Source organism: Gopherus flavomarginatus, chromosome 22 (assembly GCF_025201925.1).
Source record: "Gopherus flavomarginatus isolate rGopFla2 chromosome 22, rGopFla2.mat.asm, whole genome shotgun sequence".
In the NCBI taxonomy this organism is placed as follows: Eukaryota; Metazoa; Chordata; order Testudines; family Testudinidae; genus Gopherus; species Gopherus flavomarginatus.
The window spans coordinates 2,322,732-2,347,520 of record NC_066638.1 but is presented as its reverse complement, the minus strand read 5'-3'; the positions used below and the strand labels follow the sequence as shown (position 1 = coordinate 2,347,520).

Sequence of the window (24,789 nt, the reverse complement as noted above, 5' to 3'; positions counted from 1 at the left end):
TAGGGACCCTACAACAGCAAAGCAATGTGCACAGCATGATACCACTGCTAAGAAATCCCACCTTAACTGCATAGCATGGTCAGCCCTAACGCTGATAGGGCATCGTACTGTATAACAAACCACCCTGCCTATGAATGACTGACTCTACAGTACCAAACCAGTGGGTAGAGAAGTAATCATCAATCCCACAATAACAAAGCTTGCTTAGCTCAGCGAGTGACCCTACAGTAAATAAATAACCCCCATCTCCCAAACAGCAGACCTGGTTATCATTTCACTCACAGAGTAAACCAGGAGTAAATTCATTGATTTAACTGGAGCTGCCATGGTGTGAAACTAGTTTAAATGAGATCAGAATCAGGCCCTATGAAGTAACCCAACAGTACAGTAACAAACCATGTACACTGTCTGAATCATGAGTAGCCCTACAGGAACGAAGGATGCTCAGCCTAGTGCTTCAGTTATCCCACAGCAAGGAAGGGGAAATAAACAGTGCATGAAGTCTGACAATCACGAGCAACTCTACAATAACAACCCAGCCTGGCTCTGTGCAATGGAGGAAATGTAACTGAATTAAGAGGAGAACGGGTTGAAGTTGCAGGCTCTCGGGGGTGGGACACCAAGCAGCAAAATGATTCTGAACTCGGCAGAGGGCAGCAAGTGTGACGGGCAGTGGCAGTCTGGAGCCATGGCGTCGGAGCGCCCCTTACCTGGCTATGACAAACAGCACACAGCTGACCCCCAAGTAGGCGAGGAGAATGTACATCCAAATGTCAGGAGACAAGGGGTTGAGGAAGGAAAACACACTGGGATTGGTCCCGTTGGGCTTCCGGTACAGAATGCTGACCCCCAATGTCATGAAAGGCTTGGAGAAGTCTATCGCTTTCTCCCGGACGTGGGTGATCGTGAGAGGAGCAACGGCCAGATCAGCTTTCTGTGCGGCAACACAGAGGGAGAGAGAGACAGAGGGAGAGAGAGAGAAAGAGAAGCCATTAGAAACCAAGGCACTTCCATCTCCAGCTAAGCACACTGCCTCCTCAGACCAGCCGCCCTCCCAAGAGCTGGGCACTCAGGGCAGGGGAGAAGCCCACCGAATGCAGGGAGCAGCAGCAAGTGTTTGGTAAATTCCCTCTGATGGTTATTCCAACTTGGGGCAGGCCTGGCCTCACCCAAAGCAGAAACACGCAGGCCCCTCCTCGGCTCCCGCAACCTGAAGACGACGATGATACCAGGATCTTAGGAAACAGTTTGGGTCTCGATGGGTGGAGTCTGGGCCAGCGCCACAGAAATCGGTTTAGATCAACTGTGGATGGGGCCCAAGGGTTGTAGAGTCAGGGACGTATCAGAACTGAGCGGACATAAAACATTTAGAGATTTGTTCTTCAAGCTTTGACTCAGTTCATGGTGAAACTCACCAGAGCCAGTCCCACATGGTCCCGCGCCCACCCTGCTCAGTGACACAGCCTGTGGGGACGGGGTTTGGACAAGTCACCAGCACTCAAAGCACAGTCAGCCGAAGGGCTCAAGGCTCAGAGCAAGACCAGGTTTGCCTGGTGACAAGGGGGAGAGAGATGGAAGGTGTGGGGGGGGGGAGGAGACGGAAGAAAGCACATAGACATATGGCAGAGATGTTTTTTCCCCCAGTTCATGTACACACTGGCCATTAGTTTATTACTATTCATTTGTATTACAGTAGCACCTAGAGGACCTGACTGAAACCAGAGTGTGAGAGAGTCCCTGCCCCCAAGGGTATGCAATATAAACAGCCAAAGATGGGAGGGGAAACTGAGGCACAAAGCGCAGCAGTGACTGCCCAGGCGGTCACGAAAGGTCGGTGGGAGAGGCAGGAATACAGCCCAGGTCTCCCCACTACAGCCCAGGGCTCCAGCCACCAGACCACACAGCCTTTCTGTTAGGGTCACTTGGGTTTGCAGCACCTGCTGCCTGGAGACTAGAGCCTAAAGCTTGCTCGCTCCACAACAAACCAGCCCCGGGCCGGCTCCTTCTCCCAGGGTGGGATCCTGTGTGGTGCTGAGCACCGTCCAATCCCACTGCAGTTGCCATGCTGAACTGGGCCTAACCCAAATTCTAATCTTGGCCCCTCAGGGCAGATCAGCTCCAGGATTTTCCTCTTCCTTTGCATGTGGGTCTTGTCAGGAGTACGCAGCTGCTGGAGCAAGAAATCTGCCCCCCCTGGCCTGCTGTCTGGGTGTGTGTCCGTCTATCCATCACCTACATCTGACCTGGTTCTCACACCAGTGCCCAGGGAGGCTAAGTAGTAATCATCAGGAATAATAATGGCCACAGCCACAGGATCCTTCTGATGCCCTCAAGGCATCTGGGTCTTGCACTGCCTGGCACTAGTTGTTGCAGCAAGCAGCTCACACAGAGAGATGGATTTGTGATACAGCTTCAATTTATTATGCTTCTATTAATCTGAACAAGGCCACAGGGAACTCCTTTCTTTTAATTATTCAGTTTATCCCTTCCCTCCCCCCACCCCCGCACTCCCTCCTTGGTTCCTGCTTCTTCCTTCAGCACATTTGTTTTCCCCTTTAGGATGCTGAGAACCACCATCTTTAGGGAGGGTCTCAGCTCCCATTAATATGGCATGGGGGAAGAGGGGGTACTGCTGCTCAGAAGCCCCAGTGATCCTGGTTGCAGCTCTGACTGCACAGCTACTGTCTTCCTCCTCGCTGGGTGTAGGCAGGGCTATGATGCTCTCAGGATGGCTCATTATGGCTTCCCTGAGCAGGGTCCCCTCTGAGCCTGCAAAGTGTGTGGGGGTGGACATGGGGGCAGAAATGGGGGGATTCCGCTTATGCTGGTGCCCCATGAGTTAAGATCCCCTAGGGAGCCTAGCTGGGGATGAGATGCTTCCCCAGGAGTTATCTGCACCCTGTTCTGCATTCAGGGACTGGGTCAAAGTCCCCTGAAGTCAATGAGATTCTTTCTATCTACAATAGGGTTTGGATCAGGCATCCAGTTCCCAGGGCTTGGACCATATGTTAACCATGCAGATCCCACGGGGCAGGCAGAGGGTGAGATGGGCAGGTGTTGTGGTAATTATAAATACTTTCCATGGATAAAAAGAAATGCAGTTCGATGGTGCAGAACCTGCTTAATGCTTTGGGCCAGGGTCTGTATGAGGTGACACTGGTATAAATTCATGACCTTCAAGGAAGTGGCTTCAGATGTACGCCAGCGTAGGGGCAGGCAGAATTTGGTCCACTTTGTTTAATAATTACAATCTCTGACTTTACTGCATAGCTCTTCCGTTGATCCTAGGTATATAAACACTGTGCTTAGCAGCGGGAGATGTTCTGTTCTGAGGGGGTTTGACCCAGCTGTGATCTGCCCAGGAATGAGTTTGCATTTTTAATAGACTTCATTATAGATCCAGAGACAATGTATTTTAAAATGTCCTAACCCGTGGCTGTGACCTTGCCTCCTGCAGAAACACTTAGCAACCAGAGATTTCAGAGTGCTGCAAATGCCATCCTACACAGAAGGCATATTTTTTGGCCTTCGTTTCAATGTTGCTTCAAGTACAGAATGTCACATACGGAGGCCATCCCAGAAATTAAGTAGCAGGAAGTAATATTCTAGCAGCATGAGGTAGTGTGTTCATTTTCTTTCCTCACAGTCGACTTCATGGTGAAACTTGATAGGCTCTCCGTGGACACCCCAGAGTCAAAGAAGTAACAGAGTTCTAGGATGCTGGGGGGCGTGTCTCAGTGCTGAGTGTGAATGAAGGATAGGATGTTTTGTACTGTGCTTTTGTTCCTCACGTCTCATGTCTTGCTGCAAACACCCCCAGTGATAGGCTTCTGCTAACTCTGAGTGAAACTCAGAGCACATGGCCTGGCCACCACCTACTATGTGAGAGGGGCCCCACTGGGGTCATATCTCTTCTGCTGGCTTTCTGCACAGAAGGACTTTCACCCGAATATGGGTACTTATAGTTTCAATGACTGGACAGGCTGGTTTGGCAAACCCCTAACCTTTTCTATGGTCTGTTTGGGGTAGCATGAGTTACTCCTTGTATGTGCGTTTAGAGTTCAGGCAGGCACATTTAAAACAAATATAAATAACTACAGTTAAGCCAGCTGACTGAATGGCAGCTAGGGAATGGCAAATCAGTTCAAATCCAATACAAACCAGCCTTGAAGCTCAAACCAAATGGAAATGGAAGCTTGTCCAGGGCTCAGAGCAGTACCTCATTGATTTATTTTTGATGTCGTCCACCTCCCTCTTTCCCGGTTTTTGACTTGAAGCAGAAATACCAGGATGCCACACAAACGGCTATTCCTGCGATATCTCCAGCTTGTCTTAGGCTGCAAGCTTTGTGGGCAGGGCCCCTCTCTATATGAATGTACAGCACCTAACATAATGGGGCTCCAGAAGGCCTCTAGGCACTATTGTCATGCAAAGAACAGTAATAAACAATGAGAAGAGAGATTTTCAGAAGTACCTAAGGGGATCGGGAGCACAAATTGCACTGAATAATAGTCTAGCTCAGGGATCGGCAACCTTTGGCACACAGCCCATCTGGGAAAGCTGCTGGCGGGCCGGGACGGTTTGTTTACCTGCAGTGTCCACAGGTTCGGCCAAACACAGCTCCCACTGGCCGCAATTCGCCATTCCAAGCCAATGGGGGCTGTGGGAAGTGGTGCAGGCTGGGGGATGTGCTGGCCACCGCTTCCCGCAGCCCCCATTAGCCTGGAACAGTGAACCGCAGCCAGTGCAAGCCGCGATCGGCCAAACCTGCAGACGCTACTGGGAAAAAAACAGTCCAAGCTCCCCAGTGGCTTTCCCTGACGGGCTGCGTGCCAAGGTTGCCAACCCCTGGTCTAGCTGAGCTGAAAGGTCAGGAGGTCCCATGGCAAACAGGCCAGCATGAAGCCAGAGAAGTGTTTAGTTCAGCATTTCAAAACTCACCCGAACTCTGAACCTGTGGAGGTTTGTCTGTCACCAGTTCTCTTCCCTTCGGTCTCCTTTTGTCTCAGCCTCAGAAAGAGGATGAAGGTTGAAATCTTTGTCCATCCACCAAAACTGAAGATGAAACCATCAAATTCCACCTGCTACTTAAGCATGATTTGAACTCTGGTCCTGGCAGTTTAAGGAAATCTGTTGCCATGTCAACGACCCAGATCACTCAATAGAGGTAATTGCAACATGTGCCCCAGATACACCCTCAATCTTTTTCTAGTCCAGTCTATCTAGGTTCCTAGGCAGCACTCATCACCCTAGTATCTGAGCCACCAGCACATCGACCAACGTTAGTAACGTCTGTCACATCAATGTCTCCTCAAAGTGCTGGTGGAACAATCTCCATTCTCTGAAAGGCAGTTTGCTTTCCCAGACACGCTTTAGGGTAATTTGTAACAGCTGAAAGCAGGGTTTGTGTCCGAGTATAAATTATCATGTAGCCGACATTTCCACAGCTTCTGACAGAGCTCACAAAAATTCAAAGCTTTTACAACCAATTTTTCAGTCATGAACAAAACCACCTACAACCCCAGCGGCACATGTAACCAAGTCACTTGGGCACATGGGGTCATATTCTTCCTGAATTTCTTGATTTAGTCTGGCATTGCCCTGGATTCTCTCTTCTTTTCCCTGTCCGACTGAGTAGGACAGCCACAATGTGCAGCCTTAAAACCACTGTCCTGCGCAGCTTTGCTGGCCAGCAATGAACAGCTGCCTGGCAGCAAGAAATTCACCCAGCAAGTTTAAGCCCTGCAGGTGGAAACTGCAAAATATTCAGCTGCTCTGGATGACTGACTGATAGCATTTCAAGGGTGCGCCAAACACCACAATCCTTGAGACATCTCTGTCATGTGGAAACCGAGCACATACACTGCTGTAAAACCTACCAGTGGGAAACACAGCTGTCCTGGGGAGGGATCGTGTTCTACCCTACCTCACTGACCACGTGCTTCAGACCACCCTGGGCAGCATCCGATAAAAAGTCTTACAAATGCAATCACAGATCAGCAGGTGGCTTGGTTTGTATGAATGTGACACCGCACGTTCCTCAGGGCAAGTGCTGTGTCTCTGACTGGACTTCGCTCTTGTTCGATGTTGTGCACACTTGGTGCTTAACACCAGGGGCGGCTCCAGGCCCCAGCACACCAAGCTCGTGCATGGGGCGGCATGCCGCGGGGGGCGCTCTGCCAGTCACCGGGAGGGCGGCAGGCGGCTCCGGTGGACCTCCCGCAGGTGTGCCTGCCAAGAGTCCGCCGGTCCCGCAGCTTCAGTGGAGCCGCGGGACCAGTTGACCCTCCACAGGCACATCTGCGGGAGGTCCACTGAAGCCATGGGACCGGCGACTGGCAGAGCGCCCCCCATGGCATGCCGCCGTGCTCGGGGCGGCGAAATGTCTAGAGCCGCCTCTGCTTAACACACACATAAGAAATCCATCTAATTATTATTTATCCTGTATTTTTTGCCCAGCATTTGCACTTAGAAATTATGAAACCATATTAACCACTGGAGCAACTTACCTAAGGATGCTGTGGATTCGCCAGCACTTGAAATCTTTAAATCAGTGAGGATGTCTATCTGAGCCAGACTTTATGGGCTAAAAGTAGACATCACAGGGGGTGGAGGGAGAGTTCTGTGGCTTGTGTTATCAGGAGTTCAGAATAATAATCCCTTCTGGCCTTAAAAAAAATCTATGAAAATTCCCAATGAAATCTTTTAGAAGATGGGGATTTAGGGAATTATTTCCCTCTAGATGGGGACTCCCTCATGATCCTGTACAGAAATAATCAGGTCCCTGCTCCAAACTACAGAGGTGCTAAAGCTTCTCAACAAAACAGTTGTCAGAATTTTTTAACATGGGCAAAATTACGTATTTCCCTCTAACCTTGTTATGAGCAATGGCTGAGCCATTTTTGCTGAAGTGTCCTAAACAATGTCAGCCTGAAGCAGAGAACCAGCATGGAAATGCTAGTTGGTAATGCTGGTAACCGTAGTATAGAACTACACTTTGAGATCCTTTCTCATCAATGCAGATTTTCTGGAAGGTGGCTTCTAGTTAAGGATTTGCTTAGCAGGGGCAAAGCTTTCATTGCCGCGTTCTGGCATGACAAACTAGGACGTCACTTACAGCCTCTGAATGTTTCATCCACTCATCCCAGAATTTTGCATTGCTGAACAGCAAAAAGGCTTTTTAGTATAGCCACAGAATTACTGCAAGTCCCAGCTGCGCAGGAGCTTTGACTCAGCAAAACCACTTCAACACAGGCTCGTGCCTCATTGGGGACTTACGCATCTGCTTAAAGTTAAGCAGATACCTAAGTGCCTTGCTGAATCGGAGCCAAAAGCAGAACTTTGTCCAGCAAACTGAATGCTAAATAAGGAAACTTCCCCCACAGTATTTAAAGGGGCGTGAGTCTGCTCTCCCTTACCCAGATTTTACCCCACTGTGAGCTCAGCGGAGTTAATCCTGGTTTATACCAGTGAAAGTGGATGGAGAACCAAACTGAGCAGAGATGTTCGACTCCTACTAAAAACCTTTGGCCCCATGCAGGTCTCTCAGCTGTGCAAGGGAATGGGGTCAGAGCAGCTCCCAAACAGCCACTGTCCCTTCGCAAGGGTCAGTGTAGGTAATGCTCATTAGTCCACAGCTGAGGCATGGAGCAGCCATTCACAGCCTGTCTGGCAAACAGGGCCCCAAGATACATATTTATTCAGGAAAATAGAACACTTCCATGATTATTTCACCATCTGGAGCTAGGTATTTGCATAAACTAATTATGTGTGCCTTGGTTGAGAGACAGGTAAATAATGCATATTTTATTTAATGAATTAATTGTTCTTTTGGTGCCTGACGGACAATGCCAGACAATGCAGCTCTCGATTCTTCCTACCAAGGACACATAAAACACAGCCACTACAATGCTTCATCCTCTCCCGCTGCTCTGACCCGGTCACTTCTCTTGCCTGGCTCCATCACTGGCTTCTTCTCCCCTCCCATGGCAAGCTTGATTTGTGCCTTCCCCATCTGTGCCCTGCCTACATCTCCAACCTAGCTTCCTCTCACACTCTCTCGCTGTCTATGCTGCCCAAAGGCTCCCTCTGTTGCCTCCTTCCTCTCCTGTCTGTTCCTCCATGCTGTCCTGTCTGCTTGGCACCATCCTCCTTCCTGCTTCTTTCATGGGGGCAATGCGCCCCTGAAGACACCTGTCCTACTCCAAGACTGCACCTGTTGCCAGTGCATTAAGTGCCTGGGGCTGATTCATACCATAAATTCCCTGGGCCAGAGACTGCATCTTCTTCTATTATTTAGTGAGCACCAAAGCATCAAGGCTCACAGCCTGGGCAGTAGCTGCATAAGTTACTCACCCCTGTGCTCCTCCCTGCCAATGAGATTTATCTCTGACCTTGGGGAACCAGCCTGAGGGAAAAGTGGAGGGTTGGGACCCCCTGATTGGGCTGATCTCACAGGAGGCCCGTTATGAACAGGACTAAGACAACCAGCTCATTTCACAGAGGCCACCAAAGAACTGAGAGATGATACGCAGGGCTGCAGCCTACCGAGCCGGCCAGGAGTCATGATGCCTTTGAGCACTCCACTCCCCTGACTGACTGCCCAGCGCAGAGCCCTCTGTGAGCGACTGCTCATTCTGCTTGTCTAATCTCTCAGTGCGCGAACTAATGTTTGAATAACGGCAAGGTTGTGACCCGAGCCGCCCTCAACGCTTCCCACTCCCTGACATCATGTGACACTCTGACCCCTCTGGCTCTTAATGGCTGTTCTTACAGCTTCATTTAGACGTCGTGTTTGGCCAGTGAACTTATTTAACCTCAGTGGTGAAGCAAACACAGCCAGGGAGGAACTCAGCTATGTGCTGTACATGGGAAATGAGCATCATCACATCCTGCCGGGCTTCTTGCTACTGCAATGGCTTCCTGCTTCTCTTTCCTTAATGGACATGGCCTGTTCTACAGAGCGCTCTCATTGTTTCTAGGGCAGTACAGCCAAGATCCCCACCTGAGATGAGGGCCATATGGTGCTAGGTGCTGTATACACTCATAGAAAGAGACTGTCCCTACCCTGGAGACTTTACAATCTAACTAGGCTTTACGGACAAGGGAACCAGAGGCTCAGAGAGGGGAAGAGCCTTGCATAAAGTCCCACAGCAACGTGGTGCTAGCAGCAGGAATAGAACCTAAGTCTGCAGTCCATAGCCCCATCCACAGGGCCATGTTGCCTTTCCATTGTGTTCACTGGATTTAAAAAGATGAATCCACCTAATTAATGACGCTCCAACCCGCACAAAAGGCAGAAGCATGGTCAGCCAGCTGGAAGCACAGCGTTTCCTCCTATTTTATGCCTTCTCCTTAATGCTGAATCCCTGCAGTGTAGAAATAAATATGAAGTACATCTCGGGACCAAACAAATGGGTTCTTTCCATTCCTGAGGCAATGGCTTCCGAATGAATTCCCAGCTAACAGGCACTTGAAATAAACAGCCCCCTGGCACTCCGCGCAAAAGCATTAATCAGAACGTGGCCACATGGTCATAATATGTAATTCCACCAGAATTTACTGTCAATAAACATCCATTTATTGTGAAAGTGTTAAATCAACTGTTATAAATTGTCCCTGCAGACAGATATTATGTCTCCACTACACTTATCGGTCAGCAGGAATTTCCATTAGAAACCCTCTTGTTTTTCATGCCGTTCTATTTCCCACATGAAATTTCACACCAATTTGGCACTTATTTTCAGCACAAGAGAAGTTTTATTTTTTTGTATGTGTGTGTGCAAAATTTCAAGAATAACCCACTTTTCTGCTGCTTTTATGTCCTAATAATGCCGTGCCCCACACTCTAGCAACAAGAGAGTTCACGATGCAGTTGTCAGACAGCTTGAATTTTTAAATGAAATGTTATGGATAACGAATCCATAATGTGGGTTTAATTGCATTAGTTGTCGTTGGTGTCTGGAGAAAGAGAGAGAGCGAGAGCGAGAGCATGCGCATTGCTGACGAAAGGAGGTGGATTTGACAGCCATAAGGTTTTCTGTTTATCCATAAAACCACGGCACTGAAAGTGTCCATCCCTGCACCATCAGTGCATCCCAAACCTTCCCAAAACGAGCTTTGCTCACGGTTTGAGACCAAGTTCAGTCCCCAGGGACCAATCCATTCATGGCTTCCCTGCTGAAGCTGCCAACCATGGGGTGCAGTTAGTAGCAGCTGTGGTGGTGCTTTAATGTGATGAGAGTCATGTCAGCTTGGAAATGGTCTCAAGGCCACCGAACACCTTTCACAAAGACCATGCTTTTTGTTGTTAGGAGGGCTGAAGATCACAGCAAACCTAGCAGGACAGGATGTACAATTTGCACCTCACAGCTGTAGGCTGTTCGCTACAGACCCACCTCTGGGAGATGGAAAGTAGGGTCATGCCACGAGTCGCTCAGGCTGCTGTTGCTTTTCCTACTTGTGCTTAAGGCCAGACTAGAACCAAGCCAATTTTACAAAGGTTTTCAGACTAAGCCTTTATCACCTATGGACAGTTCTGTCTGGATCCGTGATTTCACATAGCTCCAAAAAAAACAACAAGAGACAATTAAGTAAACAGCCAGAGCTCTGTCACACTCTGGAGTTTGCACCGTTGCACTGCAGACTGCTGGGGAAATGGCACAATGTGTATAAAGCCCAGATGTATCTATAATTACATGATGGGAGCAGGGCTCATGCACATTCCTTCATTACACATTTACTGCAGCAAGTGTCCTAACCCCTTCTGAGCATCACGGGCTCTGGCTGCAGCCCTAGAGGAGCTAATTTCCTCAGTTACAGTCCTCCCGCTCCTCCCTTCCCTGAATTACCTGGGTCTATTCTACTCCCTGTACTGTGCTCAGTAGCATAGTATCTGGGCATCTTCCATCACTGCATTAAGCAACATGACTAACATCTCCCTTCTCCTTGGCTACATTTCACAATGCTCAGACAGGACGTGGCTTCTCCCATGCGCTCTTCCCCAAAACCACACTGGCTGAATCCCGTCTCTGCCTCAGACATTCCTAAGATAACAGCATCTCCCATCAGTCTCAGTCATTCAAGACACTAAACAATCATCATAACATTTCAGCCTCATGTCTCAGGAAGGAGACAATTTGTCCTGTTCGGAGGAGCGGGGCACACAAGTCCCATGTCAGCCTTGCCAGGCCTAGGCACCACTAACGTCCTACTGAAGCCCTGTGCACCACTTAGGAGCTGCACCAGGACAGCAGCACAAGACCCGTGCGCCCCATGTCTTCTACCCGGGGTGAACGTTACCTTGTGTGCTCAGCACCTCACAGGATCCTATGGTCTTACCTGACTCATGCTTCTCCCTTGATGTGCCCGCTTCACTGAGAAAGAGGTGGATGTCTGAGATGAAGCTGGGCCAATCCAAGCCCAGGTCTCAGAAGCCTTCACCTGATCAGCTTTCAGTGAGCACGGACTCCTAACCTCAGGGTCTCCCCTGGTGCCAATCAACTGCTGTTCCTTCTGTGCGTGATTTGTGGATGCTTCTCTGCTGAAGACAGGCCCCATCTGGTTGCACTCAAACAGTTTCCCTGTTTAATGTTTTACATAAACAGTTCTATAAAATGTAACGACCCACAGATAAAATAAATAATGGCTTTAAATGGGGTTTGGGTAATACTGATAAATCACTCCAAGACAAGCACCCACCAACTCAGGCCTGCTAGAAAGGAGGATTCAAAGAGCCAGCAGTGCTGCAGCTAAAACCTCCCAGAGACCAGCAGCTATGCTTTGCTTGCCTTCTATAAGTCTTCCAAACGCCTCTTCCCTTGGGCTCAAGGGCTTAGTTTAAGGCCTGCCAGGCCATGGGACTACTTAGTAGGAAGAGTGTTGCTCAGTTAATCTCATGCAACGGATTTGGGATTTCCAAATGATCCAATGGAATATTTTCCCTTCATTGTGGGGCCATCTCTGTCAATCATGCAGTGAGGCAGCCTGGATGGTGCAGAAACCCAGAGCTACTGTGTGCCGGGAGAGGGGGTGCTAAGGCCGGTCTTCCATTCGAATGGTGCCTGCAGTGCCAGTATCACACAGAGCCAAACTGGGCCAGTGCAGCCACACAGACTTAGTGTCTCTTGCTCCTTCCGAGGGAACTATGGGAGCTAGAGGGAGGCAGCAGGACATGTCCACACCCTAGACAGCAAAACTCAGATCTCACCAGGAGAATTAATGCTGTGAAAGGAACAGCCAAGAAAAGATGCTCTCCAAGTAGTGCCTGACATGCTCTGTTCTTTATTCAGCCTAGAGGGTCAAGTCTGCATCATTAGGGGAGAGTTGCCACTTATCTTCATGTTTCCTGCCTCCTACCCATCTCCAGCACTCTCCCATCGTCACTCTAATGGGATTATGTCATTAATTATTGTGTTGTTCTGTTTTATAGGGTCTGTTCCAGGAGGTCCCTGAAGTGAAATCAGCATGAAAGACACTTCAGTGAGTTGGCAAATTAGCACATCAGATTATTGCATTTTTGTTTTTTGGTGGGGGTATCAAAGGCATGAAGTTACAATATTCCAAAGCATTGCACCACTTTCTGCACGCTGTGGAGCAGATTAATGAGTGGATTGCTGAAATAAATTATGAATGGTTATGATCCTATTACTAAAGGCATTGTACCAGGTTTAACTGACCCTATCTGTATGAATTAATCAAGGCTAACAAGGTCTCCCATATCAGCTCATATTATTATTATTTATTTGTATTACCACAGGGCCTCAGAGCCTTGGTCAGGCAGTGCCCTCTGCCTTGAGGTTCTCATACTTTCCAAGATAATGATAAAGTCAGTGGTGGAAAAAAGGCATTAGCATTGCCTAATAAGAACCAAGAGGAAATTTTGTCTAGTGCAGAGAATGAGAGTGGGAGTCAGGATTCCTATGTCCATTTTCTGGCTCTGCAGCACACTTGCTTTGTAACTTTGGGCAAGTCATTTAAAGTTTCCATTAAAAGTACCTTGCAGGGATGCTAATTAATGTTTGCATATTTATATACCCCCTTTATCTGAAACTTTCACAGCACTTTAAAAATTATTATTTGCACTTGTCAACAGTGTGTCTAAAAAGTCCAGTCAGATTTTAGTCACACTTCAAAACCATATTTTATAAAGTGAGATGTAATACTCTTCCCATTACACTTGCAAAAGAGGTGCAGAGTAGGAGCTGGGGTCCTAACGCTTCAGGAACACTGAAAGAATCTATAACATTTAACATAGCAGATTTCTATCAATCCTGTTTAACAAAATCGTGTTTAGGGAACACGTAAGTCTCAGCTGCTCTTGGCTCTTCCCTGTACCCCACAATCCAGCCATGATCCAGCAAAATCCCCTTTCCTGCATTACAGCACAGCAAAGTTTCCTTTAGCTTGTAGGGATTTGCTAATGCAGGGTCCCAGACACAAACACAGGGAAATGTGAGGCACAGGTTAAAATCTGGGATGGCTAGGACTCCTCCCACATTCCAGTAGACAGAAATGTAGCTTCGTACAGTCTATTCCATATTCATAGATTCTAAAGCCAGAAGAGACCATTGTGACCATCTAGACCGGGGTTCTCAAACTAGGGGTCACGCGGTTATTACATAGGGGATCGTGAGCTGTCAGCCTCCACTCCAAAGCCCACTTTGCCTCCAGCATATATAATAGTGTTAGATATATAAAAAAGTGTGTTTTTTTAACTTATAAGGTGGGGGGGTCGCACTCAGAGGCTTGCTGTGTGAAAGGGGTGACCAGTACAGAAGTTTGAGAATCACTGATCTAGTCTGACCTCCTGCATAGCCAGGGGAGACTGTCCCTGAATTAGAGCAGATCTTTTAGAAAAACAACCAATCTTGACTTTAAAACACCTAATGATGGTGAATCTACCATAACCCTTAGGGAGTTGTTCCAATAGTTAATTATCCACCTTGTGAAAAACGTCTGCCATGTTTCCAGTCTGAATTTGCCTATCTTCAGCTTCCAGCCTTTGGAGCTTGTTATGCTTTGGCTGGGATTTCTCAAAATGACTCCACACCAGACTGACGGCATCACGGAATTCCAGGCCGTAATCACACCCCACGCCTGCTCATCATGCACAGAGCTCGCTCTAATGTGCATAGCCAGCAGCATGGGGTACACAGGAGCAGAAATAAGGCTCTTTGCATTGTCAGGAATGTCTTTCTCTGAGGATTGAAAATTAGAGATGACTAGTTGCTGCTCAGTGACTTCTGCCACTGGATGGATTTGCAGCAAGGAGTCCTGTGGCATCTTATAAACTAACAGACGTACTGGAGCATGAGCTTTCATGGGTGAGTACCCACTTCGTCGGATGCAGTTTGGATGGATTTGGTTTTCTGGAGGGCCTCAGCTTTTGAGAAGCCTTTAGGACCAGATTATGCAGTGGAACTGGGGGCAAGGTTTAACCCCTTATGTTAATTTTCACTTTTAATAGAAAACTCAGAATTATTTTGGTATGGAGGTCCAAAAATCACAGTGAGTTTATATTGTGCTTCCAAATCATGTATCTTTACCCTCCCTACACTTTGCATGGCTTGGCGTTTCAATCTGACCTTGGACTGATCAGAGCAGAAAAATTCATTACAGCCCTTTAATATCTTCCAGAACAAGGATATGATGTGGTTTAGCTGAGAGGTGGTGTCTCTTCTCTTGGCCAATTCTCTCTTCAACTGTCTCTGTTCGCTTACTTGTTAAGGGATGTTTAGACCTTGTCTGCACTACAGAAGTGTTCTGTGCTAAGATCCATTGGTCCCCTTACACATCTATAATATTTTGTGCACGGACAAAAGTACTCCAGCAGATTACAGTGTGCCAACCAAGCAGACTATGAATTTTTAGAGCTAAATTACTCTGAAGTAGTTTAGTGCCAATTTGGATACACTCTGGCTGAAATGGTTCAAACTAATTTTCCCATTACTGCTGTCCCTTGCAAAACCTCCCAGAATACTCAGCTTCTCAGATCTGCACTGCAAATCCTGGGTTACGCATAGCAGGCACTGAAGCCCAATGCACTTAGAATAGTGCTAGTGCAAATGTGCAATGGTCCTTAAACCAGTTCAGCATGGTTCAGCTTCTGGTGCTCAGTCTGGTTCAATACTCTAATGTAGACAAAGTCTTTCAGATCAGTAACCAGAAGGATCCTGCTGAGAAGACCAAGAACACTTTTTGCCTTGTTGAGTGCCCATGGTCTATGCCTTGTCCTGCCATTCTGAGTGTGAATGGCTGATGTGTGTCAATACCTAGTGTAGAAAGTCAAGGATGGTCTCTTTCCTTGTTCTCTGTACTGACTTCAGTGGATTCACTCTGGATTTACTCCACTGTAAGTGAGAGCAGAACCTCTCCCAGTGTGCTTCAAGTCACAATATTTCCATGTGAATGTTAAGCAGAGCATATCCCGAACTTGGAGGCAAACAACTCTTCCGTTGTGAAATACAGCGTCAGTAAGCTGTCTGTCCCCAGGGCAACATTCCTCCTTCCTCACAGGAAAGCCAGTCAATCTTTATGGTAGGTATATAAACAGATAGAGCTAATACGGAGTACTAATTATGAGCCACGTTACCCCATCTCTTGGATCCTTGCAGAAGGAAAACTATTTTCAGATTGTTTCTGTGAATAGTTTTTCCAAGGGACCACTAGAATTTTGCCTGAGAAAGGCTGAAGACAATTTGTCAAACCACTTTTTAGTTATGGGTGTTTTCAAGTGACCCTTAGTTCTGTATCTCAATATGCTACATATTCAAATTATGTTTCATTATCCAGGCTCCATTATCTCCTGCCCCACGGCCTGACCTTCTCCTGCAACGTGTGTAGCATTAAAAAAAAAGCCTCAGAACACCTGCTCAGCCGTGTGTGTTGCATTTCAGAGACTGAGGTACCAGTCAGTTCCATTAGGGAATCATGCAGAACATGCAAAGAGGAAAAGCCTACAGAGCTAGGCACCTTGATTTAGGAGGCACAGACGAAAATAATTGCATAAAAGCGCGAGGAGCTGGGCACAGTTAGAAAACCAAGACAGTGTCATGTCTTTTTGCAGGTTTTTTGTATTTAAGGGGTTAACTCATCTTGCCAGCTGAAACAAAACAGGATTTTAGTTTCTCTAGCAAAATGAGGACTCTGAAATGTAGCCCGCCCAGCATACGGAGGCTACTGTAATTTCCCACAGCACTAGCCACATAGGAAACCATCATAACCAGCCAGGGTCACATTTTGTGCTCTGCAGACTTCATGAGGAGCACAAATATGAAGGCAAGATTTGAATCCAAGAGCTTGCTTCTTGCCTGGTAAGTAGTGAGGACACATTCCCTACTGCAGCTACCTTGACATGCCCCTGCTCTACTTTTCACCTCGCCAGTGCTTTCCACTGAGGCACTGTAAGCACTTTACAAAAATTAAGCCTTGCAGCACTTGTGTGAAGCAGGTAATTAGTACCATCTCCATTTTACAGATGGGGGAACTGAAGCACAAACCATATGAACAAGGTCACCCAGGGAGTCTGAGGCAGATCCAGGAACAGAACCCAGATCTCGACTCCCAATCCTGTGATTAACAACAAGGCAATAGCCTATTAGCTATTCACAGAGAAGCTAATTTACTAATGTGAGTCACCCAGCAACTACATTCCCCTCACATAAGCTACAAGAGTATCGCAACGGCTACACACGTTATTTTGCTTCGGCAATGATTTCAGATTGGCGCCAGGAACTTCAGAGGCACTCTAGGAGGCTGAATCACTTGAAAGAGATGCAAAATAGCTGTGATGCCAAAACAACAGGGCTGCTTGTCTCGCTCCCCGCACTGTGAGAAGCTAGACCCCTTTGTCATCATTGCTTCTCCTAGAGACCCAATTCTGGGAATAAGAGCATCACAAAAACACAAGATTTCCTCCGCTGTCCGGCTGGCTGCTGGGATCACAGCACGCACTGGAAGCAACGCTTCTCAATAGGAAGTTGAGGGACCTCTGGCCATGAGCTGAGGTCTCAGACAATTTGCCTTTCTGGCTGCTTTGGGACTCAGTAAAGCTGCCACTGGAAATGCACTAGTGTTTAATGGGCTCCTTTAAATGGCAGTGGAAGAAAGAACGCAGCTGCTCTGGTTGGTGATGTGGTTTTTACCCCCCTTCTGCGAGTCAGATGATTTTAGAAAATAAGCTGAATTTATAAATAAATTAAATTGTCCCCAGCACACCTGCTCTCACCCTCTGTTCCACTGAAGGGTCACTCCATAAAGCATGAGAGCAGATCATTAGGAGCAGGTAATGCCTCTGGGATTCAAGACTAGAGAAGAGCCTAATCATTCACAACTGCCTGTTTGTTACACATGCTAGACAGAGCTGTGATACTGTACAGGATTCTTCTGTAGCAGATGTTTGGCAGCTCTCACTCGGAGTCGCACTTATTCACCCCAATGAAATCGCGAAGCGTCACTCAGAGGAGTAAAGCTTGCAGGATTCTGGACCCTTTGCTTTCCTTTCCCACGTTTCCCCCTCAGATCCAGGGGCAACAAAGCCATAATGACGTTCTATATTCCAAAGCATCTTTTGCTTCAGAAGTCTCCCAGGTGGCTGTGTTACCTGGGGTACACCAAGCACACAAAGCTCTCTGCAAATGTTTTAGGCTCCACATAAAAATGGAAGGGAATGCTCTGTGTGGAGTCTGCTGGGAATGCTAATGGTGGGGTGGAGGATTAGCTAGAAAAAGAGAGGAACGTCCTATCTAGCACAACATATACCCCTCTCGCGAAGCAAATACAGACCCCTGTAGCTACCGATCACGCATTTATCCCAATGTTGTTTGTCTTACCAAAGCGCCCAGGAACTCCACCCAGGGACCCTATTGTGCTAGGCCCGGTGAGAACTCAGAACCTACCCACTGGTCTGCCTGTCTATCAAGAGCACCTAGGGATTCTCAACCAGCGAATGTAACAGGTTTCAGGGGTGTGCGATCATCCTCTTTTTGGAGGAGGGAGAGTTCAACAGTTTCTGTCTCCTGGGGGCGGGGGGAGGCGGAGACCCTTTGCCGTGGTATATCTCAAGTGCCAACCAACATTGCATCCAGACACTAATTCCAAAACGAGGGGTCTCAGCTAAGGATGGGACTCAGACCAAACGCTCCCAGCACACATCTGCCCTCAGCCCTGCTCCATGTACAGAGCCCAGTCCAAACCCAACCCTTACTGCAGGTATTGAGTCGCTTTTATTCTTTCCCTCATCATCAGCTGTGCTCCTGGGCTGCGGCTGACACACTCCCTGGAAAAAGCTGCTGGCAGGGAAATCCCAGTCTGGAGTCCCTGGGATCTCACAAGAAAGCCTGCTCCTGTGAGAATGCAGCGCCACAGGGTCTGGAGATGCAACAGGGCTGGCCCCAAACAGCAATTGTTTCATGGGGCGGGTACCGGACTGATTCAGCTTGCCTGGATGTTGAGGAGCTCCACTGATTTGGCTTATCTGCTCCTCTCAGTTGCGTTGCAAGCAGAACTCTCTCCACCCCGTGAAACAGGAGCCCCTGCCTCACTGAGTCTGGATACTGGCAGAGAGCTGGGGTGCCCGCCATTCGGCTAATACAGACCCTGGCATGGTGCATCACAAGCAATTATGAGGAAAATTCCTCCCGCCACCCAGGTGTGCCTCAGAAAGGGAAGGAGATGTCCTGAGAGTGGCAGCATGCTCCAGTGGATGGGACATTGGACTGGGTTCAGATTCTGCCACTGATGTACCACGTGCCCATCAGCAAAGTGTTCATGCCTCAATTTCCTTGTCTGTAAACTAAGGACAGTAGCCACTGGGGTGATTGGCAGAAGTGTTGTCATGAAAGCTCGTAGAGCAGTTTGAGACCCTGGGATTAGGTTGCTAGAGAAGTGCTAGATATTATTGTTAAATGTTGCAGTAGTGATCATTCCTTCACCTAGGAGCCAGGGAAAACACAAGGTAGTGCTGCCAATAAATAAGCATGCCACTAAGCCAGAGAAGTAGGAGATATCATACTTCTGTGCTCACCAGCAATGAAGGAAACAGCCAGTGAAATAATAAAAATAAATCATGCTGATGTCCTATGGCTCTGGGTCACACATTTAGCTGCACTGAGCTTTAGTGTGAGGTTCACCTGAGTCAAGCCAAATAAGGTGATCTGTTTACGTAGTTCCCCACAGGGGTTTATTTACTGCATCAGTTTTCTGAATGTACTGCTGAGGAGCGGGAGGGAAAATGGGTGATGGAGCCCAGCTGGGTTTTTCCAGAGGGCGCTGGCTGCTCCCTTTAATGGGAGTTGGAAACTTAACTCCTTGCTGCCTCTTTGCAAATCCCAGACAGTGTCTGAACAGTTCCCTGGAGCCTTTCCCGCAGAAGGCTGTGAAAGGTGTAAGAGTGCAGGGTAACCACACACAGGAGTTTAGGATGGGAAGTGAGGCAGAATAGTATCAAAAATGCCCTCTGTGAAGTTAAATAGCTGAACTGGAATCAGGTCAGGACACTGAGGTTAATGCTTCCCCAGTCTTGCAAAAAAGTGAAGTGGGATTTATTTCAAGTCTACAAATGGGCCTATAATTAAGTCTTCTTTGGAAAATAAGATTTAGGAGGAATTTGATTGTTTTCTCTCTTCTGCACTGCTGGGCGGCCTGGCAAACAGTTGTGTGAGAGAAAGCATGCCTTGTATCTAACAATTTCCCACCCTATTACCATGCAATCACACACACACACCCCTACACAATTATTAATCACCCAGTAGCAGAGCCCCCCATCACCCTGATCACAGGCATGGAAGAGGCCTCTTTGTATTAAGACTGATGACTACAGCATCACAGCTGTTAACATGCATTACAGGATTTTCTCCAAGAGCTGTGATCAACTAAGACTTTCAAATTACTGGCAGCAGCACAAGGACAACTGTCACGGCTTCTGAGTGACAGGAATGCTGGGTGGAAAAAAACATCTAGGAAAGTTTAGGAGGTATAATCAAAGATTAAAGCAGGCTCAACGGACTCCTTTCTGCTTAATAGCTGGTGGCATGGTCAGCGCAGCCAGTTGCATGTAGTGCTTAGCGAAGGGCAAATCATTTGCTTGGGATCTTTCAGCCACGGGCTGGAAAAGGGACCAGAGCTTAAATACACTGTTTGTTTCTCAATTAGGCTCTGATGCAGCAAAGCACTTCAGGGTGTGTTAACTTTCGGCACATGCCTGAGTCCCATTGAAGTCCATGGGATGGAAGCAAACACTCACAGATAAACATGTGCTCTGTTGAATAGGAGTCCTTGCTAAGCCAGGGTCAGTGATCCCATGCTGTAGGGCAGGAACAGGGGAGGATGGCGGTGTTGTTGCACACCACCAGCCCGGGGCACTCTGGGGCACCTAATGAAGCAGGTCTCTGCATAATGGGATTAGCCTTCTTTGGGACTGTGCTTTTTGCACCCTTTCAGACTCAGCATGGTTAAATGATGGAGCTAAGCATGCAACATGCTTGTCCACGCTATCCCAGGCTGGTGAAACACTGCCCCTGCACCAGGGACCATCTGCCCAGTTGGTTGATTGCTGTACATTTGTTAGCCCAGAGGACAGGCACTCGGGAAGGGAATAGCTCCATGTCATCCTCTCAGAAGCAGCTGATACTGAAGACACCAGGCGTTGTGGCCTAGTCCCCACCACATCTTTAAGAACTCTTGGCACCGGGGCTTGAGGTCAGGGTGTCATCAAGGGCTTGGCCAAGTAACAATAAAAAGAGGGAGGGAAAAGGGATGTAGCCAAATATGTCAGACACTGACTGTGTAGAGAGAAACCCAGCGAATGAACGCCTCTCAAGATACAGTCGCAAGGCAGGCTCCACTCAGCTGTGACTAAATACCAGGAGAGGCTGCATGACCGCTCGCTGAGGCAGGTGTACTTAATCCTGCCTTAGCATGGGCGGAGGTTGGACCAGAGGACCTTGTAAGGGTTCCTTCCAGTCCTATGACTCCCTCCCCTTGGCAAGCATATTTTCTAGGACACACATTTAAATATGCTTGGCCAGAATTCACCTCCCATTCAAACACAACTTTACACTAGACATGGAGGATGAAATGTATGTGAATGTAAGGCTGAGGTTCCGATCTGCATCACCCAGAAGTGACAGTATCTCCTGGGAACCCTATTACCCATATAGGGGGCTTACCGCTTCTCCCACTGATGTTGGTGCACAGCTCCCCTTCAGTTCAATGGGAGAAGGACAGGACCCTGTTCTGTTCTTCCACACCTCCACAGAGCTCTCCTTGACTCCAGCTGGGGTTGCTGTACATACTCAAGGGAGGGACTTGGACCGCCGTGTATAATGATTATATTTAATAGCATGACGCGTATCCAAGAGCCTCTGCTCGGGCTGTGCTTTGTGCAAGACTGAGGGCACAGAGTCTAAGGCAGCTGGTTATCTCTGTTATTCTGTACCCCAGCCTGTCTCCATCCACCCCCCAAGCCCAGGAGCTGCTGAGGGATGCTTCCACCCCAGATGTGACTTGACAGCCACCAGGAGTTTCAGCAGCACTGAGGCAAGAAACAGCCCATGGGTCATTATGTTGGTCAGTGATGTCCAGGGCATTGCTGCACTCTGGCAAAGCCCCTGGCACTGGGCATGCGCCCAACATGCCCCCTGTGCCGGCAGCTGGAGTTAGAAGGGGTGGTTTAGAGCCAGATTGTTACCCGGCTGGTCCTACACTGATGCAAAGGAAGACATCTGTTGGTGGGTTAATTTATTTCTTCTCTCAATGACTGTGGAAAAGCTGGAAGAGGTCCCTGGCAACAATCAAGAATATTTGTACTATAGAGTACATTCAGTATACACCGGGGAAGATATGGAGCTCTGGAATGCCAGAGCAGAGGGCACATCTACCCACTCCTGGTGTCCTGACCCACATTTCAGGCTGCAGCATGGTTTATCCCCTAGTTACCGGTAGCTTTACACACACGTGTCTTACTCACATGGTCAATGAGTTCCTTCATCATGCCGTTCCACTGCCCCTTCTCATCCTGTGCTCCATACTTCCCGTCCTCCACCAGGCGGATATCGTAGGTAAAGCCCAGGATGTGGGACAGCTCCGTCAGAAGGTCAACGCAGTAACCTTCGAAGCGGTCGTTCCCGAAGAGGGCTGTGTCTGACTTCCGAAACATGACGAAGGGCTCTTCCTGCGCAGACGGGCGAGAGCAAAGCAAAGAGCCACAGTTAAGGGCAGGCTGCCAGTCCCATTTCCAGCAGAAAAGCGATGAAAGCAGGTGGCTGTTCATGCAGGTAACCCTGTGCAATGTGACACGCATTATGCAGGCAAGGTTGGCACTGCGACATGTTCGGAATAAATTAACTTTGCATGGTGCATCAGCTAATTAGCAACCTTGTTTACCCCACTAAATTTAATTTTTTCTCTTCTGAGCAGCCAACTGTTTTCCATTCAGCGGGATTTCAGAGAGAGAGAGAGAGAGAGAAAAAAAACAACCATTTCATGCTCTGCAAATGAAAACAAAGGTGCTGAAAAATAAAAATACATAGGGGAAAAAAATTCAGCCCCAAATAGCAGGCACTAGAAACACAAATGAACCGATCCCTGGGGACTGTTGTGGACTCAGCACCATCGGGGTTCTTAAGAGCATTTGAGTTGGGTGTCTTGCCAGGACACCATGCGTGGCTAGTGGCCGGTATAAGGTGGCTTTATTTCTTTATGCCCCCAGGATAGGTGACAAAACAAGACAAAACAAAGAATGGGGCAGGGATTCTAGTGCTGGCCAGAGGCAGGTCAAAAGGAGACCAGCACGTGTCTTAGACCTTTTCCTTTGTACCACACCAGCACCTACTCCCTGAGAGCACAGGTCTGTACTGAGAGGAGGAGGTGCCTAAGAGCCTAACCTGAACCCTAAGCAGGTTTCCTGCCAGCGGTTCCAAAGGGCAGGTTTTCCACAAACACCTGGCTCTGACCATGCCCACAGAATCCCAGGAACATCCCCTCCAGTGCTGACCCACAGCTTGATTCTGGCCATAAGGCAGCCGAACTGAGTGGCGGAGGAATTGCCCTGTTCACTGGCCTAGTGCCCAATATGCCCCCACTCCCTCTTTGGCTGCCGGTGCAGAGGGCATGCCCAAAAGGTAGGGGGAGCTCTGGCACTGGAGTCAGAAGAGCAGGAATAATTTACAGCAGCTCCAGGGTGGCTCTAACTTATGCTAGCCAGTAGCGGTACTGGTGGCTTTTGGCATCTTTTCCCACTCCCATGTTGCACTGAGGTCAGCTCAGATGCAGCCCAGGATCAGGGCCCAGGACTTTTCAATAACCAGGCATCACCCTGGCCGCTCAAGCAACAAACCCGTGGTTCCAACCCTGGGCACCTGTAGTTAGTGTGGGGTAGATGCCCATGCGCCGTGGGCATATTGCATGGAGCTGGTGGTTTCTAACAAGCTACAGCACATTACTTCAGGAAGGGCATAGCAAGCTGGCCTAAGTACCCCACCATGTGATCTTGGGACCTTCTCTCCCTCTTCTGAACTGTTCTCATTACTTTTGTATTCGGAAAAGCCTCTGAAAATTTAACAAGCTGCAGCAAAGTGCTGCCTTATTAGCTAGCCGACTGCAGGCAGCGCCAGGAAGGGTTGTAAGTTATAGCACATCTAAAAGGAATGTTCCACAGTGAACTTTCTGAAACACTCAGAGGGCTGCTCTCCTCTGAGTCCAAATGATTTCACTTCCCCTAATGCTCAAAAATAGCCACTCTTTTTAGTTTAAAGATGTCCAGTTTGGATGCCTTAAAAGGTTCAGAGATATCAGGCTGATAACCCGGCTGCTGTCGGAATCCAGAATGGGCCATTACTTTTCTGAGAAAATCATGTCCAGATGCAGAAAGCAAACTATGTTTTTTAATTGATTATTATTATTGCATTCCACACTGAAGCACTGATTAATGCCCAAGATATATGGCACACCAGTAGATCCCAGGTTGCTTGTCAAATACAGAACCACTGTTTATTACGATAATCAAATTGTCTCATTGTTATCTTCTTCTTTTTCTTTCTTTGCTCCAACTAGTGTTTCTCATCCCACTCTTAGACAGTCAGTTTTTGGGCCAGGACCCTCTTTTCATTATATGTGGGTACAATTCCCAGCACAATGAGGCCTTGAAACTTAATATTAGCAGCCCTATAACAGGCTTCTACACAGGAAGGTTCCATCTTTCTTCTTATCTCTTGTGATGAATGAGGTCATCATATGCCAGTGAAGACAATAAAGTATGCAGTGAAAAACATAGCCTTTCACAAAGCAACACATTTGGGCTGTCAGTCATGGCAATAGAAAGGAACCAGGAAGATGTGGGAATGATCGGAGAGAGAAGATACATAAGGGGAGTGCTGAGAAGCTCAAGGTACGCTATCCAGCAGGTGAGCGCTAGGAAACAAGGGCAAGACAGGAGACTGACCTGAGGAAAAGACTGTCTATTAGACTGAACCATTGGATAACGTTTCGCACAATGTTACAGTCCTAGCTTGGAGGTGCCCCAGACCTCGCCCTAGTGCATGGAGGCTTTGCTGGAATTCCAGCAACATCCCTGCCTGTGCCTCCTGCCTTGAGGGATCCACGCTCATCCAGCACCCACAGTGGTCAAACCTAGGCCATTCGCGTATGGCTGCACAGAAGGCAGTTCGTCCTGCTCTGGTTGTTGGTGGGGAGTGGATGAGAGAGAGCACCTGGGTCTGGGTCTGCTGGATGAGAAACCAAGGCTGACAACGTCATGCCTATGGAGTTAGGGCGGTGCATGCAAGCCCATTA

The 24,789-nt window shown here is 48.2% G+C and overlaps 1 protein-coding gene across 5 annotated transcripts in view; it reads right to left on the bottom strand.

The window, feature by feature from the left end:
- Positions 1-24,789, bottom strand: part of GRIK3 (glutamate ionotropic receptor kainate type subunit 3) — a 224,901-nt gene that overhangs the window by 35,655 nt on the left and 164,457 nt on the right. For 3 of the 5 annotated variants that reach the window (XM_050932089.1, XM_050932091.1, XM_050932090.1), the window contains 2 exons: positions 21,968-22,171; positions 711-934 (listed from right to left, as the gene is read on the bottom strand). In XM_050932089.1, the coding sequence (XP_050788046.1) occupies positions 711-934; positions 21,968-22,171 (428 nt within the window). Of the gene's footprint in view, positions 1-710; positions 935-11,346; positions 11,583-21,967; positions 22,172-24,789 lie in introns of those variants that run through there. The other 2 variants (XM_050932092.1, XR_007770854.1) reach the window with 2 other exon arrangements.